Source organism: Gigantopelta aegis, chromosome 3, assembly GCF_016097555.1.
Source record: "Gigantopelta aegis isolate Gae_Host chromosome 3, Gae_host_genome, whole genome shotgun sequence".
Classification (NCBI taxonomy): Eukaryota; Metazoa; Mollusca; class Gastropoda; order Neomphalida; family Peltospiridae; genus Gigantopelta; species Gigantopelta aegis.
The window spans coordinates 16,531,247-16,549,991 of NC_054701.1; the positions used below are offsets into that span (position 1 = coordinate 16,531,247).

General features: G+C 32.9%; 1 protein-coding gene across 2 annotated transcripts; it reads right to left on the reverse strand.

Moving 5' to 3' along the window:
* Positions 1 to 1,559: 1,559 nt before the first annotated feature.
* LOC121367592 (twinfilin-1-like) lies at positions 1,560 to 18,594 on the reverse strand. 2 transcript variants are annotated; one of them, XM_041491864.1, is made up of 10 exons: positions 18,497 to 18,594; positions 16,308 to 16,385; positions 13,356 to 13,406; positions 12,921 to 13,048; positions 12,215 to 12,310; positions 11,925 to 12,029; positions 9,230 to 9,355; positions 8,468 to 8,618; positions 7,804 to 7,925; positions 1,560 to 6,429 (listed from the first exon to the last, which is right to left on the reverse strand). In XM_041491864.1, the coding sequence occupies exons 1-10, from the start codon at positions 18,519 to 18,521 to the stop codon at positions 6,274 to 6,276; spliced, it is 1,038 nt and encodes a 345-aa protein (XP_041347798.1). In that variant the 5' UTR covers positions 18,522 to 18,594; the 3' UTR covers positions 1,560 to 6,273. The 2 variants fall into 2 exon arrangements, with proteins under 2 accessions (XP_041347798.1, XP_041347799.1); XM_041491865.1 differs by having other exon boundaries at positions 6,293 to 6,429; positions 7,804 to 7,942.
* Between the last annotated feature and the right edge of the window lie 151 nt (positions 18,595 to 18,745).

Sequence of the window (18,745 nt, forward strand, 5' to 3'; positions counted from 1 at the left end):
CATTGATCCCAGAGGGGACTCCCTGTTTTGGGAGTTACAATTTTCATGGTGTTGATGCGGGGTCTTCCATTTCACTGTATTTCGTTCCACATTTTGTCTTTACCATAATTATGTTTTACAAACATAGTAATTATTGTGCTTAACCGCAAGTTCATCAGCACCAAACATTGAATTTTGCGAATGAATCTATTCATAACACAATACAGCTAAAGCAAATGTTTTTTTTCAAATACATTTTCCAGGAAAGCATATCACAGCCCCCTTTTAAACTTCACTCACCACACTCTAGATCCTCCTGCTAAAATTCCTGCAATCCAATTGGTCTTGGCACAAACCTGGTTTTACATTAACAAACACCCCCTCTCCTTCACACACACACACACACAGAGACAGAGAGAGAGAGGAGAGAGACAGACAGACAGACAGACAGACAGACAGAGAAAACACACACACACACAGAGAGAGAGAGAGAGAGAGAGAGAGAGAGAGAGAGAGAGAGAGAGAGAGACAGAGAGAGACAGACAGACAGAAACACACACACACACACACACACACACACACACACACAGAGTCCTTGATGCATGCCAAACTGACAATTTTTTTCTCCATCTTATTAAAGTAACAATTCAGTGCACTTTAACTTTCAGGACCATGATTATAAACATAAGCCTTCACAAGTCTTCAGAACATTTTGGGTTGTGGTGTGCTGGGTGAATTTGATCACTCTCTCAGAAGTAAAATTCACATTACTGGACATTTTAGACAGAAATAGCATATAATGTTGCAAAAGAGTCAAGTAACTAACATTCTCTACCAATGGTTCATACATTTCTTTCTCATTAAATGTGCAAGAATAAAGCAATTGTATTCCAAAATGATGGTTATTTTTAATGATATAAGTAACGAGTGCCGAGGCCTCTGAACCAGGGCCATAGCTTGCCTGAGACAGCTAGGGTGGCATTAAAAATGAAAACAGGGATGTAAAAGAAAACACCTGTGGGGTAGGTGGTAGGTTAGGTCCCCCAAAATATTAACAATTTATTCCTTTTAATGCATAAAAAGATATATGGCATTTGGAGCCATAGGAACTAGTATAAAATAGTTTACAACACAAACACTATTTATGTTATGTATGTAATATTGTTTGTTTTTCTTTTTTGTTTAACATCACTGAAGCACATTGATTACTTAATAATCGGCTATTGGACGTCAAGCATTTTGGTAATTCTGACACGTAGAACCCGCTACATTTTCCTAATGCAGCAAGGAACATATATCACAGCCTTTTTCCAGTTGTGGTGCACTGGTTGGAACAAGAAAAAACCCAATCAATTAAATGGCTCCACCAAGGTGGTTTGATCATGCAACGCAAACACCTCAAGCAAGCACTCAACCAAATGGGCTAAATCCTGCCCCTGTATGGAATATAGTCAAGTTGATGGTGGAAAGAGTGTGAAGGTTCTGTTTCATTGTGGATCAACATTACAAAAAAACACAACTCCCAGCCTCATTTTCTACTCATATTTTCGACAACAAACAAAAACAACAACAATGGGGAACATTGTTTCAAAATGTTTACTTTCAAATATATTAAAACTTAATCAACAAATACTGATATAATATTATTTACAATATAACATCATGTTATAAACATTCGTATGCCACCGTCTTGCGACTATCACTGCAAGACTAAATAACATAGCAAAGCCAAACAATCCGATTACGAACACCCAGACAAGGGAGTTCTTCAACTGCAGAGAAATTATATAACACTGACAACAGACTAGCTTGGAAGGCTAAGGTCATGATTTTCTTACAAGTAAGTGAATTAAACGTTTATTTAAGTACACACATAGTATTTTATTATAGTAGTCAACACAGATTACATCATTGGAATTTTGTTTTGTTTAAGCTTGCAAGGTGGTATGACCATCAGTATTCCATGGTTTATTAACCATACTTGATGCAACAGTGAATTTCTGACTGTGACTATAATCAATGTTGGACCAATAAACTGATGCTATATGGGTGTATTAGATCATTTCCAGTATTTAAGACATGTTACAAAATAACAATTTTAGAACGAATGTGTGCCCTGGCAGGATGAGCTCTGTGTTACTGCATGAGCAGTCCTATTGAATGGGTGACTATTGGTTTGTTGTATGTTCACAAGAAAGAAAGAACAAAAAAACATGACTCATTGCCAAACATATTTCTTTTTTCACAATAAATGTTCTTTGAAATAATGTACATAGTACATGATATGTGAACTAAATTGGTGTAAATGGTTGCCAAATTAAAGCTAAATTTAGTAAATACATGAATATTTAATTATCAACTTAAAAACTATTCTAACTCACATGTCCACTATATATTAGTTACCATTATGGTTGTTTTGCTAATTGATACTTGAATTTTCTGATCAATTTTGCTACATTTGCTACTAATTATTTGGGTCAAGCCTAAACCCTGAATAACACCACAAATATAATTTTAAGGACACGCTCAATACAACATATATCTACCATAGTCTATGAAAACTAATAACATTTCACCCAAAATATCCTGCACCATCACCCGTGACCTCTTAACAGCGAGTTCGAATAAATTTAACATGCTCATATACCACTAGAGTTTCGAGCATGTCCGTCCTGGGGCCTGTCTCTGGATAGCCAGGGGCTTGTCCCAGGACAGAAAAAAATTAAGCAGACAATTTTGAAATTTACATCCAACAGCAGCACCACAATGAGTCTATCATAACAATGAGGTTTACATGGCTAGGAATGTTAATAAACAAAAATCCAAATCACCAATACAATTACAACAAGGCGAGCAAGAAAATACTATATTTCCTGTATTGTAGTCATCTTGTTATTATTTGTCTCTCTTTCTGCCTGTTTATGTCTGTACGTCTGTCTGTCTCTGTCTCTCTGTCAGACTGTCTATTTTCTATCATTCATCTAATTTTATGACATGTTTTGTCAAAATGTTAAATGTAGGGAGAGATCTTAATATAGGCATTACTTGTTGATGAATCCCCCAAAGCATTAATAAATTTTGTTTTAAAAAAAAATCTTGTTACTAAAAACCATTCAATAAGTCAATAAGTTTGAAATAATAAGTGTCACAATAGTTTTACACCTCAAAAGAGACATTCCCACAAGTCAGTCTGATTGTATATTTTTCAGTAAAAACTCAAATGTTGGCATGCATATTAGAATAACGGAATCACATGAATTAGGCACCAACTTAATATTATGAAACAGGTTATGTAACAGTACGAACATTCACATTGCAACATATCATGCATCAAAAGACGAAAATTGACAGTATACAGATATTGAAAATATTGAGCCAAATAGGAACAACATAATTATGTTTGACATTTCTAATAACATTACTTCACGAAACCAAGAATAGATAATGATCTCATCTGCATATTTCAAAACAGAATTATGATGATAATAAAGTCATGGAAATAAAACAATTAAGTTAGTACCATTCCACAAATGGACGGATCATGGTTACAATAAATTGCACCTATTTATTGCATGTTGTTGATGCACTATAAATGTTACTGTGGTTTTCCTGGCCACCAGACTTTTATCAGTGACAAAGAATAACATAAACATTAAATGTTACATCAGAGAATCCAAATTGTTCCATTTTTGTCAATCAGTTAAAATAAATAACTGTAATACGACATAACCATTAGATCCAATGCTTAGACAATATGCATCCAAGGTATATTTCATATTTAGTTTTTTTGACATACACTGTTTTAAATACCAAACAAATCCAAATACCAGTGTTAAATTACAGATCTTGAGATAAAACTGTTTGAGATAATAGTAAGTTTTTTTTATTATTGTTACGTTATACCCTTTATACCCATGCCTTAAGTCACAACTGAGGTACCATTCTTGTAAATACCAATATTCACTTCGTTTCACTGACAGTGGATGTCTATTACAAATAAAGTGTTGTAACACAACTAAGGAGGCAAAGTAGCTATATACTAGGGAGAGTGGATTTTATTTCTGTTTTTTGTTTATTATATCAGTTACTAAACATTTAATGCAGCAGTCTCAGATATATTTTTAATAATAAAACTTTTTTTTTTTTCAACATGCCACTCTTTGATTTCCTTTAAAGACTACATGTATATGGAAACTAGGTCACATTCAAATAGTTTTCACTGAAACTGATACTTCGTAGTGCTCTGCTTCTCGTAATATGGATCTACTTGGTCATAGACAGACTTTCTTTCAGAAAATAATTTGACAGATCATAAGTAATAAAAACAAAACAGACCATAAGTGTCCAAACTAGGTGGCTATGGGTTTAAAGTATTACGAACTTGGACACTGAATTTCCTGTTCTGTGACAATTTTTAAACAACAAATTATAAAAATGTATCCATAAATTTGCAAGAAATCCTGACAGAATACCCCATCTTCTCTTTCATCTTGTTGCATAACCATTTGGGGAAATACCTTTCTTTATTACTATATGTAATGTTTATACAGTTAATACAGTGTTTAGTGTTAACAAATGGCCGTGAAATTCATGAGTTGCATGTAATGCAAATGGTGATTGCTGTTAATAGCAGAAATGAATACGTTTAATAGACCTGTAGTTGTATCTGTATTTTGCCTCGGTAAATCATGTAATATGATAGAGAAATAGAACTGCAGTTTTAGTGAATACCAGTCAACATCCCACATGATGGCATGTTCGTTCAACAAGTTTAATAAGATCACATACCACATACATATCTCAAACACAATTCAGGATGACCAAAACAAGTTACATTATTAGTTATATAATCCTAAAATACCAGTATTACATTAATAAATAGTTTAAAACAACAGCATTGCAACAAAGAAAAAGAAGGGCTAAAAATCGGCAAGATGCTTATTCCCTCCCCCATATATAAATGTCAATATTGCACTTTCTCAAAAGAAACCACTTTGAAATCATAATGTGTTTCATTTCAAAATAAACAAATTTGTTAGAATATTAATGGGAAAGTCAATATGAAGCAAGACAAAAAAACAAAAAAGAGACTCATTTATGAATATTCAACATATTTCACTAAAGGAAAGACCAGACTATCAGGAAATAACCAAGTAAACGTAGCTCTGTGCACTCCCTCAGAAAATTTATTTGGCCATGTCAATGTTAAGGCATTGGAAGTGGGGTGGCCAGGTGGAGTTACTTGCCACAACAAACCAACAAACTGTGAAGATTACACATTGCCCTCTCCACCCCTCCCTCCATGCTGAAAGGCACATTAATATACAAGTAGCCCTCTCCCTTTACTGGGATCTTCCGACACCTATGTGACGATGTGATTTAGATCTTAAACATTAAAGGACTATTGAACAAAGGTCTACACCTTCCACCCAATGCCCTATGTTTAGAATTTTGATAAGATGGCTGCCCAACTCCACCTTACAAAAAGTAGATTACAGAACAGTAAAGATTCTCCACAGTGAATTCATTTGCAACTGGAAATGGATTTCTGTTATAGAAGATGTTATTTTAAACTTTCTGACAGACCACAGCAATACAGAAACTTTAACCCCCCCAACCCAATGTTTTAATTGCATTAATAAAATCGATTTTAACTCAAAGAAATAAGAATTTCAACTTTAAAAAAAGGTCATTCAATTTTCAAAACTATCATCAGAATCTAACATCAAATGTACCCCCCCCCCCCCCCCAATTGCTACCATCTTCCAATTAAATGTGTGCAATGAACAAAACCACATGTTTATAAACTGTTAATGCCATTAGAACAATCTGGTAAGATGAAGGCTCTGTGGGGGTACATTATAAACATCCCTTAAACTGTGTACAGTTGAGTAAACATATTTCAGTTGCTTTTTGTTATTGCAGAAACTGAAGAAATGTTATTAAGCAAGTAACCAATCTGAGCAACTTATCTCATATAATTTAGCAAAAAGTGAAAGAGACATCTAAAAACATACAATAAAAATAAAAATAAATGTGTAGAAGAGAATGAGAAATTTTGAATGTTAACAATTTTTACTTGTTCTGGAGTCTATCCTTATAAAAGAATATATAATTTTTTTATATACCTCAAATATCAAAGTCCTAGATATAACAATCACAAAATATATCACAATTTGTTACATGTTAGTAACTTAATGTACTCATGTTCAATAAAACAATGATTGTAACTTAGTGTGTTTTTATTGTCTCTGCTGCAACTGGGTAATATCTGTATAAAATAGCTATAAATGTTCATTCATTTTCCTGCCCAGGTTTGTGAATTCTGCGAGGTCCTCTGTTGGAAGGTCCTTTTGGCTTAGCAAAAGCTTGTCGAGCAACATTTTTTCTAGGATGAATTTCTTCGTCTAGGAACTCTTCTGTTAATTCGTTGCCATCATCTATTTCAATCTAAAGTCGGGAAAATAAAAGTATTTTTAAATGCAATTAATTGAGCGTTTCGTTAAAAAAAAGCTAAAGGAATGGTCACATGGTAGTTAACCCACTAAATGACCCAACAAGAGTCAAGCTGGAATAAATGTATGTTGTTATTATTTGTACTAAACTGGAAAGAGTTAAACCACCCACATCAATTCTTAAACATGCTAAGGTTTATCTATCCTGTCTATGGGATGGTGCATATAATAAATGTATGTTGTTATTATTTGTACTAAACTGGAAAGAGTTAAACCACCCACATCAATTCTTAAACATGCTAAGGTTTATCTATCCTGTCTATGGGATGGTGCATATAATAAATGTATGTTGTTATTATTTGTACTAAACTGGAAAGAGTTAAACCACTCACATCAATTCTTAAACATGCTAAGGTTTATCTATCCTGTCTATGGGATGGTGCATATAATAAATGTATGTTGTTATTATTTGTACTAAACTGGAAAGAGTTAAACCACCCACATCAATTCTTAAACATGCTAAGGTTTATCTATCCTGTCTATGGGATGGTGCATATAAAAAATCCCCTGCTGCTTGCTCTGAACGTGCACGTAAAACCCTTTGACCTTGACCTTGACCTTAATCGAAAATCCTCTTGCAAAATAGCAGAATATATCTTGGATATAGCAACGCAAATTTTCATTGCCAAATTAGATCATTGCTAATTTCCATACAAAATGGCTACAATATATTGACTTTGGCTAGTGTAAGTTTCTTTAAATTAACCATGTTTGAATAATTTTAAAGGATGAAAATTTTGTAATCTATTGTTCTAGACTCATTCTGTGAGTAACCAAATTATCCAGTTGTTAATTTTTATACAGATCTAGGGAACAATATTTTAAAATCATAAGTAACTGATTGTTTGTTTACATGAATTATAGTTACTTCAGTTCTGTACTACAATAACATTCAAAATGTATTTTAAACAAAATTAAATGTAATAATATATTTTGATTTGACCACCAGTGTGCTGCACATCAAGTGACCAAAAATCAGTCTAGAACATTCTTGGAATACATGGATTTGTGTGATACTAAGTGCAGGTTATCCTCAAGTTTACAACTTAAAATATTAACTGTTTGCATGATTTTAAGTTGTGTAACTAACACACAAACTGAACGACAGTTCATATAAAATATTATGATTGAATGAGTGAATGTTTAATGACACCCCAACACAAAAACACACATCGTCTATTGGGTGTTACAACATATGAAATATTGTGCCCACAAATATGGCAAAGCAAAATGATTGTCTCAACTTTAATTAACTGATTTATTAAGTTGTCTATGAAGTGTAAAGAGATAATTTATAAACTTAGCAAACCTTTTTAGCAATATCAATTCCTATATCTTGTTCAATAGTTGCTGTGAGTGGGGCTTTACAACTAGAATACAGCATTCGCTCTTTAATGGGACACTTGTAGCCTGGCATCGAGTAGATAAACACTGCAATAAAACAAATACTGATATCTTTCCATCAGTAGGAAGCACCATCTTCATAAAGATCAATACTACCTGAAGCATTTTGAGTGTGAATATTTTAAAATGTCAACACTTAAAATTGAAAAGGAAGAATTATTATTATTCACCAGACTAATAGTTAGTTTTCTGACAAGGGGGTATTTGTCAAAAATAAAGTAAAAAACCCAACAATTTGTCTCAATTTTAGTTATGTAGTAAAATATAGCCAGTCATTACTATTTTCTTCTTTAACAAATGATTTTCTATCACCAAATTAAACAAATAAAAATACAATTAGAAAATGTTATAATATGTTTCAAATTAGGTGATTATGACATGGAAGGGAAACTGAAGGGGTATTGACTAGCATTACGTAAGTTTAGAAACGGGAGTGGCCGTAGCATGGGTGATTTGGGTATTGATTATTCACTATCACACCTCAAACATATACCAACTGAATGAAATCCTTCTCCACTAAGAATATAAATACTTTAAAAAAAAAAAAAAAAAAAAAAAAATAGTTGTACCTATGCTTTCCATGTAGTCACCCTCATGAGTGTGCTTGAAATTAAATAAATGATATCGAGCTTGGTCTTTTGGAACTTTTGAAGGAAGACTTCCCACTTTAATGTTTTCAGCCATTTCCAAGTTCACAACCTCTTCGTTAACATCCACACTCTGAAATAAAATTAGATAATAGTGCATGCAGTTGTGTTAGTTAAGATGCTACAGGTGAACACAACATGAACTTCTGAATATAAAGATTATGTTAGATATGTACATTAATCCTCACATATGCAAGAACTACTGTATTTTAAAAAGAGAACTTTGACCACTATCTTACATTAAAACCATTTTGAGAAACATCTTTTGTTATGACAAACTGTGGTTCACAAGCTGTCTGTGATCTGAAAATAATTTCTCATTCCAGCCAGTGCACCTCGACTGGTATGTTGTATCAAAGGCCATGGTATGTGCTATCCTGTCTGTGGCATGGTGCATATAAAAAGATTCCTTGCTACTAACAAAAAAATGCAGCAGGTTTCCTCTCTAAAACTATATGTCAAAATGACCAAATGTTTGACATCCAGTTGCTGATGATTAATAAATGAATGTGTTCTAGTGGTGTTGTTAAACAAAACAAACTTTAACTGAAGATAATTTGCACAAACTATATTTTGAGTGCTACCATTTTACTTCCACTTCAAACAAATGGCCTTTTTCTCAACAGAATGTTTAATGTACCAATTATATAACAGAAAAAAATCTGTGTGTAAATTTTAACTTACCAACTGTACATAGGTAACTAAACCCTGTTTGAGCTCTTCAAGTTTTGTCCAGGCTGCTTTGGATATAGGAAATGCTATACCCTGCATTGTCTGGTGTTTTGAGCCAACATTAATCTCAGCATGAACCTGAAATAAACAGTGTAACACTTTAAAAACAAGCAGTTCCAACCTTCAATTTATAGCCTCTGTTTTGGAACTAGAATGTTACCAAATAACCGTTTGGCTACCTAAAGTATTGATAAAAATTTAAAAGGTAAACAAAATGGATTACATGTTTCTGGTTTTCCAATAAAAAAATTCACTGATAAACATCACTTCTGAAGAACATACACCTTCTAACAGTATCCCAAAGATAAAAATAATCCTGTCCATATGACAGAATTAAGGCACTTAACCCCGAGTGCACTACAAAGGACATTTTCATTGTACAAAGAAGTTGGTGACCACTCTTCTGAAAGTGTACATAAAAAAATTTGATTTTTAAGGGAAATTTTTATAAACTGTTTTTTCCTTTTAAGATGCTGGCATTTACTCGCCCACTCCCACCTTAGTGTTCAATTAATATATTTGAGAAATCATTGAAAACTGTGAACAGTTCTAATGGTTGGTGTTGAGCAGAGCAGCTATACAAATGTACAATGTCATGCAGTCATTAAGTTACAGGTTGTTGTTTTTACCAATACTGAGATAAAATACAATTTTGAAGTAAACACTTCAATAACACTGTCATTTACAGAGTAAATTATATACCATGTAATGAGTATGAAAATATTAGAATACAATTTGTTACAACTTCACATTTAATTTAATAAAGTAGTAGAATACATGAATAGATTCAGTTATCATTTTTTTTTCAGTCTCCCAAAATAGTAGTAGATATGAGAGGGAGAACCGATATAAAAATGTTAATACACAATCAGTTGTAAATTTTGTTTCTTATTCAATCTCACACAGTAGTAATAATTACAAAAGGGAGAACTCATGCATGTGTTAATACTAGACACAAACGTTTAAATGTCTTTGGTTTATTGGTTAATAAGGTGAACTGGAACTAAACTTCTTAACAATTCAAATACAAAGCGTAAGAAATATATAATATTTCACATAGGATAAAAGGTGTTTTACTGCAGTTTTGTTACTTTCCATGCAAATAGTCAAGCACTACTGTATTTGAAACCAAAAAATTCAAATGTTTCATTTTTCACCCAAAAGATAGATTCCCCTAAGAAAATAAACACTCAATTCAATCCACCAATCCAGTACTTTACAACATAATATTGTAAGTTAATTGTTAATTTTGGGTTTAAATAACAATAACTGATAACACAAACATGTTCTTCAATAAGTCAAAACCAGTATTCATTAGTTGATTTTTTTGGCAACTTTTGCATACATCACAAGTGCCTAGTTTTATACAACTATAATGATAAACCTCACTTTATTCAGTAGATATAGCTGCCTACTTTCAAAGATAATGACCACTTTGAAAATATAGTTGTCTCAATCCACAAACCGGGTGGAATTCACAACAAAAAATACAACTATAAATAACTGCACAATGAAGAACACACACCAAGATGCAGACAAATCTACTCTGATTACCAAATCCCGCAACATCGCCTCCTAGTAAATAAAATAAAACAGCTGCTGAAGAGTTGTAGATATCCAGAAATTCAATTCAAGTTATTTTAATCAATTTAAAATGTAACATTACTAGTTTTGAGCTGAAATGTTTTCAGGTCAGCTGCGCATGTTTGTATTTAATTTCGATGCCATTATTTTGTGCATAAATATTTTGGGAACAATGTTATCCCCTTGACTTTAGTGTAATCTAAAGCCTTGACAATATAAAAAAAATGAGCATTGGCACATACAAAGGATACCCTAAACTTAAATAGTATAAACAAAACCCTTAGGACGTTATGAACTAGGCAAATTTTCAAGCATACACTAAATCTTACAGGTCTAGTTCGGCCATTCTATAAATTCGGCAATTGTGAATTTTAAAAACAAAATTAATGAATTTTATTTTATTTTGGTAAAAATGTTTTAGATATAAATTATGTTGGAAAATGTGGATTTCTGCAATTTTTTAATTATCATAGATAATTTGGAGACTTGTTTCAGAGTACGCTATGTCATTATGAACAGTAGTCTACCTTGCTATGAATTTCGTCTTACCAATACATTTACTAGTTTCAATGGTAATTTTTTAATTACAGCATTTAAAGTGCATATCTCATTAAGAGTTTTATTTAATAATACGAGAGATCATATTTTGGCAAATCAACATTTATAATGGTGTGTTATAGGTATATTTCTAATTGTTTTATTTCATTTTGTGTATTCTTTGCTGTAGGAATATACAACTGTTATTACTGATAAATGGGTAAAATATTTCATAATTTAAAACATTTCAAATTATTTTAGCATTTAGAGGACTTTAAAAATCTGTGAAAATTCAATAAATGAAGTAACATATAGGAAAAACACCACATGCAATTTTTACTTGAAGTAGGTGATGAAACATTTTGCAATAAAATACCATAAATACATTTTGCAATAAAATACCATAAATACATTTTATCTAATGAAAACAATGCAAAATTATTAAAGATACATACAGGATCAATACTTGTTTGAAAATCTAAGAAAATGACTACATAGCAACATAGAGTATATATTGGATTTGTACCTCTGTTTTCTTTATTATGTCCAGTTCCTCTTCTTCGTTAGTTAGAGGTGCAGGGGCATTTTGAGACTCTATGTGTTTTCGATATCCATTCAAGTTGATATCTTCCTACAATATTTAAAAACACATTCACACAAATGAAAAACGCATCTTACATAAAAACATGTAGTACTTTTTATAGACACTATTGAAATAATATGCAACAATTTATTTTTCACTAAAATAAATATTATGTTTAAAAAAATAAAGATTATTTTTTATTTAATAAACTAGTGAAATATTTTATTGTGTACCTTCACTGTGCCATGCAATTCCTGTTTAATCTGACCACCTCCAAATTCTTTTTTCAATGTGGCTCGTGTCCCAGCATATAACATTTTCTGCCGAACCTTTAATCAAGAAGTATACAACAATAGTTAATGTGTTTCTAAAAACAGCAAAATTAAAATACTTACAACATACATGAAATTTTGTATCTGTTGTAAACATTTTTGATAATACTGAAATGTACTAACACAGTATAATAATATTTATATTTTAGAACTGTTATTGGATCATTAAATGTATCTGTCGTCAATTTTTTTTTTTTTACATGGAATATTTGTATCAGATATGTATATTGCGGTGGTGAAAATTTCAATACAGTAGCGAATAGCCCATTTCGGTCCAATGTTCACCAAGGTAAAAATGTAGTCAGTCTCAACTTGATATCTATATCCATGCAGTGACAACATTCAAGGCTCTAAACATGGCTCAAAACAATTAAAAGTACAAAAAGGGGGCTTGGTTTGAGAGCTGAAATTTTGCATCATAGGTATTTTTATTAAAAATATTAATTGAAATCTGAATAGTCACATGGGAAGAGATTTCTGAAAGTTAGGTAGCTTGACATAAAATGACCCAAGCCATGGTATTTTAAATTGTACTACTGCACATGATCGTTTCCTTGAAATTCTCAAGGCTAGATGACCTAACTGTAATAATAATACTGATTCTTACAGGGGAGAAGTCTGGAGACCATGCAATGTAAATCCACTCATATCCCTGAGATGTATGATCATCTGTACGAAACAGGATGTAGCATGGTTGCTTGTCTTCAAGATTTCGTAGAATCAATTTGTTGTAATGTGATCCAGTTAAGGCTTTTGCTTTATTTATTTTTATCTGCTAACATATGAACATTTAAAAGATTTTAATATATATAAGACAAAAGAAACTGAACTAACTTAGAATTTATTATAAATGTCAAGAAACTTAACCCATGTCTACTATTGCTCATTGAAACATTAGAACAGCTGCCTTTACAATAAACAAACATATCTGATAATTTCACCACAGAATGTAACAAAGCTTTGTCTATATTATGGATTACAAAAGCATTTCTGTTCTGACAGAATGCACATAGGTATTATCAGGGGAGAAAAGCAAGGATATCTTCTTCCCAGCTTTTGACTGGTGGTTCACTGTGATCCAGAACTAACTCTTCTGCAAATAGAGAACATAGATACATGAACAAATGAATAAATATCTAAATAGTTATTTCTTAGAGTATATAACAGAAAGTACTATAACTTCTAGGTGCATATCCAAAGCAAAGGTGAACACACCTGGCTGAACTTGGACATGTCCCAATCCAGTGTTTAATGCATTTTCTTTTTAAGATTGTATATAAAAAAAATAAAAATTAAAAAAAATAAATGAAATAAAAATTATATATATATATATACCACGGGTGGGGAAAAGCCCTTTTCTCCCGGTCTGGGACCGATTCTCGATCTCTGAGACAGAATTTTTTTTTTTTTAAACATTTGTTTGCCAGTCCCACTTTTGTCATTCTTGTCGGTCCGAAGCACCTGTTAATTTCTATTATTGGAACAAATTCTTATCCGTCAAGTGGACCGGCCTGCTCAGACATCGGTATCTCATGCATGATTTAAAATAATAAATCAATAGTGGTCAATATGGCTGGTGTTTATTTTAAAGTCTGCCTAAGTATATATCGTCAGTCACTGAAGTTGGACCTACAGTAGTGTTAATCCACAGCCACTAGGCTAGACATTAATTTTGTCAAAGTTGCTGAGCTGGTCAAGAGATTAAACAGACGTTAACAATAACACCATTCTTGGTGAGAGAGCCATCAAGGTATTACACTCCAATTAAAACAAAGGACCCAGAGTTTGCAACTGGTTACAATCGGCACCTGTCAACACCTACTGTCCTATGAACGGAGCTTTGTCGGGTTGAGTGTCCTAGTCTGAAGCAAGAGATTTTTGTGCAATACAAACTGCTTGAAATAGCATAAAACATACTGAAATAATCTATAAATGTATTTATTGTTGACTGTTCAATGTAATCTATCCATCTTTTATTAATTTTCAGGACACATTACTGAATACTCGTACTTTTTATACATATATGGGATTTAAATTTATAACTTTTATTCCTTTTTTATATTATTTATTCCATTATGTAAAATATATACAATTTGTGGGTGGGTTTTTTCCCACTGATGTGATAAAAAAAAGTTCTTTTTTTATTCCTTTCTTTTTTTCCCTCCCCCCGTTAATGATGACATCAAGTGGGACCCATTGACAATTTTATTTTCCCCCACCCCTGATATATATATACTGAACAAAAAAAGAAACTTCCGATTTGTACATATAGTATTTGTTGTGTTAAAGAATTCATTGTGTAATGAAATTATATAGGTAGTATTAGCCTTGAGCTGTATTATCAGGATTCATGAATTTATCGATTATTTTTGCACTGTTAATCGTCGACAACGTGAAATTCAATTTGCACGTGCATGCATGGTTCGACATGTCCCGTGTAGTATTCGGTCAATTTGTTTTACTTGTCTTAATGACATTGTTGTCAAGTGAACGAAAACGGTTCAAAATTTGTAAAAAAATTAAAGTTTTTTACATTGTAGCATTTTTAGTATGCCAAGAATACCCAATAATTTACGCGAACGGGCGATTGGCATGCTTGATGCTGGCATGTCGACAGAAGATGTTGCAAGGCATGTTGGGAGTTCTAGTTGAGCGATACGAAATCTTCGCGTAAGATTTCGAACGACAGGAAGCACCAACGACTTGCCACGTCATGGACGTCCGCGCATTACAACGCGTGGTCAAGACCGCTATATCATGAACACGCATTTACGCAATCGATTCCAAACTGCCACTGCTACTGCTGCTAACACACCTGGGCTTTATAATAACCGAATCAGTGGGCAAACTGTTCGTAATCGTCTGCGGGAGAATGGTTTACATGCACGACGTCCTTACGTCGGATGCATTTTAACGCAACGTCGTCTAAATCGTCTTAATTGGGCACGTGTACACACTCGTTGGATACGGCGACGCTGGAATACCGTTCTTTTTTCGGATGAATCCAGATTTTCTTTACAACGTGGTAATGGCAGGGTGCACGTCTACCATAGGAGAAATGAACGCTATGCTGACTGTTGTGTTCTTGAATGAGATTGTTTCGGGGGTGGGGGTTCTGTCATGGTCTGGGCAGCTATTGCCCATGGTTATCGTTCACCATTAGTCGTCACTGATGGCAATTTAAATGCTCAACGTTACCGCGATGACATTCTCGCTCATCACGTCATTCCTCTGTTCCATAACAACGTCAACATCTCGATTTTTCAGCATGATAATGCCACCTCTCATACAGCTAGAGACACTGTAAATTTTCTTAGGACAAATAACATTGATTTCATTGATGACTGGCCCGCTAAAAGTCCTGATCTCAACCACATCGAGCATGTCTGGGATAGCCTGGACAGACGATTGAGGCGTCGTCCCAACCCACCCGCTAACGTCAACGAACTTTGTCAAGCGCTCATTCAGGAATGGAACAATATTCCACAGGCAGAAATCAACACTTTAGTCAATTCTATGCGCATGCGATGCACTGCAGTGGTCAATTCAAGAGGTTTTTTAACCCCTACCACACATGGTCAAAATTTCTCCCAGTTTCTGTTAACCTATAGCCATGATTTTTGTACCAAACGATGCATCATGGAACACTCTTTAAACGCATATATAACAATTAATTCCCCGGTTTGTTTTCATCAAGTTATGTTCAAGCAAAGTTAGCGGAAGTTTCTTATTTTGTTCAGTATATATATATACACACACACACAAAATGCACTGCATGTTAGTCAACTTTGAGATACTGTAGGTGATCTTTTAAAAAAAATCCAGCTCCTCAACTATGCTGCACATCTAATGCAAACATGTGGCTATTTTACAGCTTAAAAGATACAACAGTAAAAGAACATAGTAATACCATCTAAACAATAATTAAAATAGTAATACCATCTAAACAATACTTAAAAGCAAGAAGTAGTTTTTTATTTTAATAGAAACTTACCATTTTGTATGGCAATTTTGATCAGTCGAATGCTGCCATCTTTAGCACTGGCAAAGAAGCGCTTCAAATCTTCAGAGGCTAAAACAGATTTTAGAACAAAGATATGTCAAGAGAACAGTGATAGATCAGTTATGTCTTAATCTGAACCACATTTTTTTTAACAACTACTATAAATAACTTTCCTATGTGTAATTACCATTAGATTGTTCCAAAACCATTAAAATAACAGATTCAACATGGTAGATTATAACCATGTCTCCTATACTAACTTTGCTGAGATTGGCTAGGACGACATATATATGCAATTTTGTTTTGGCTGCCATTTGTTGTTTTTATGGAATACTCTTCAAGAGGGTTGGATCGATATAACATAATCTAACATCATTACATGTGCTAAGGTTTAACACGATCGTCATGATGTCAGATTACTTATGTCACATACTTGGGAGGCTTCCACCCCTCTTTTCGATATAGGTGATATGGTTTCAGTGTAATATGTAGAATCCATGTCATTGTAATGTTGTTTTCACAATTTATATCTGGACAAAGTGTGGGGAATAAAATAGATCATCTGTTAGATGACTGGACCTGGTGTAGTTCACCAAGGTAAACATCTACGGTCCGTTTTTAAACATTTTGACATTTATTGGACCCGATGTTTACAACTTGAACAGCAAAAACAAGCGTGCAGTTTCCGCCCAGATTTCAGGCGGAATCGATACAACCATGGAATTAATTATTTCGTGGCGAAATATGAGATGTACCAATAAATATAAACACTTACTGTATAAAGAAAACTTCCCGAGTCACGTTTTACGCATAAATAGACAGTTTGTCCAAATAGTAATCCTGCATTAATCCAATTTTCAGTTACGAACAAAATCTCGAATATTCCCGCCGGCCATTGTGAGCATATTTAAAATGTGATTGAAAACTGTTGGTGGAATCGGATTATTTTTATTATTATTCGTCTCGGGTTCACGAGTTTATTCCACGATATTTAATGGAATATCACGTTTAATAATAATAAATAAATAAACTTAATTAATGAATAATATTTTTAAAAAATCAATTAATTGATAATAAATTAATAATAACAATTAAATTTAACTGAATAAAACCCCTAAAATAACTAATGACCAGTAATTATAGCTAAAAAAAAGAAATGAAATTAAAACAAAAAAGAAGAGAAAAAAAGAGAGAAAAACCTTTGAAACACATGTAAGCAATGGGCCTGTAATAATAATATTTAAAAACAATTACTAAAGGAAATAATAATTTTGGAAAAAGTAAATAAATGAAGGCCTTAAAATAAGTAATGACCTGTACTAACAATCATTATTTTTTTAATAATAAGAAAGAATAATACACCCCAAAACTTTAATGTGATAATATTATTAACAATGTATATAATGCAACCCACACAAAGCACATATGTAGAAACAAAAATAAATAAATTTAATAATCAATTCCATTCAGTTCCGCAATATTTCTTTTTACTGGGTGTACGTAAAATGCTTGATACGAATAATTCTCGTTCCGCAAAATTTTCATTCCGCATTTTCGATGTGCCAGGATAAAAATAGCTTTCAAATGTTTAAATGTGTCATCTTCAAACATCTAATCCTGGAAAGGTTACCAAAGGTATTGTACTTAATATTTTTGTCTAAAATTTATTAAAATATGTTGTTGTACGTGTTGAGGCTCTTAAATAAAGCACATATGCCTGATTTGATTAAATCGTGATTGCAAATGGAAAATTCGATCCAATGGATAAACGTTACGGCACAGCAATAAACATCACAATAATAAATATCGTGCCGGAGACGTTTATCTTGATGAACTAGACCTGGTGGTAAATTATTAAATAAAAAGACAACAGGATTTTCTAATTATCCTATTAATCTAACGTATTATTAGTCCAGAATTCCTTTGTAGGCCTACATGTAAAAGAATATGTATATCACCCACAGAAAAGTTGAAAATATATACCGAGAGAAAGAAGGAATAAGGGAACACTTGGTATTGTACCAGTACAGACAATTTCAGTCCCTGTGGACACTAAAATTTAAAACTTTACATTTTATTTATTATTATTTATTTTTTAAATAGTGCTCTGAAAAAAGATGGAAAACCAGTGTGGTTTTGACATAAAAAGTAAAAGTTACTAATTATAACAGGTAATCTACCAGTTATTCCTGTTTGATGAGACATTTTGCACGTGTAGGATTTCCAATTTACAAACGCGGAAGTGAATGCTCCATTGACACTGGCGGCGACGCCCTCTATCGACTTTGATCATCAGTCAGTGTAAGCTTTTTGTTCATTGGACAAGAGTAGTGCGATCTCACCAATCAGGTTTACTCTTAAATCATTATAACACTATTTCAAATGATTACATTGATTGGTTGATGTGGAAGGAGTAACCAATGATTTTC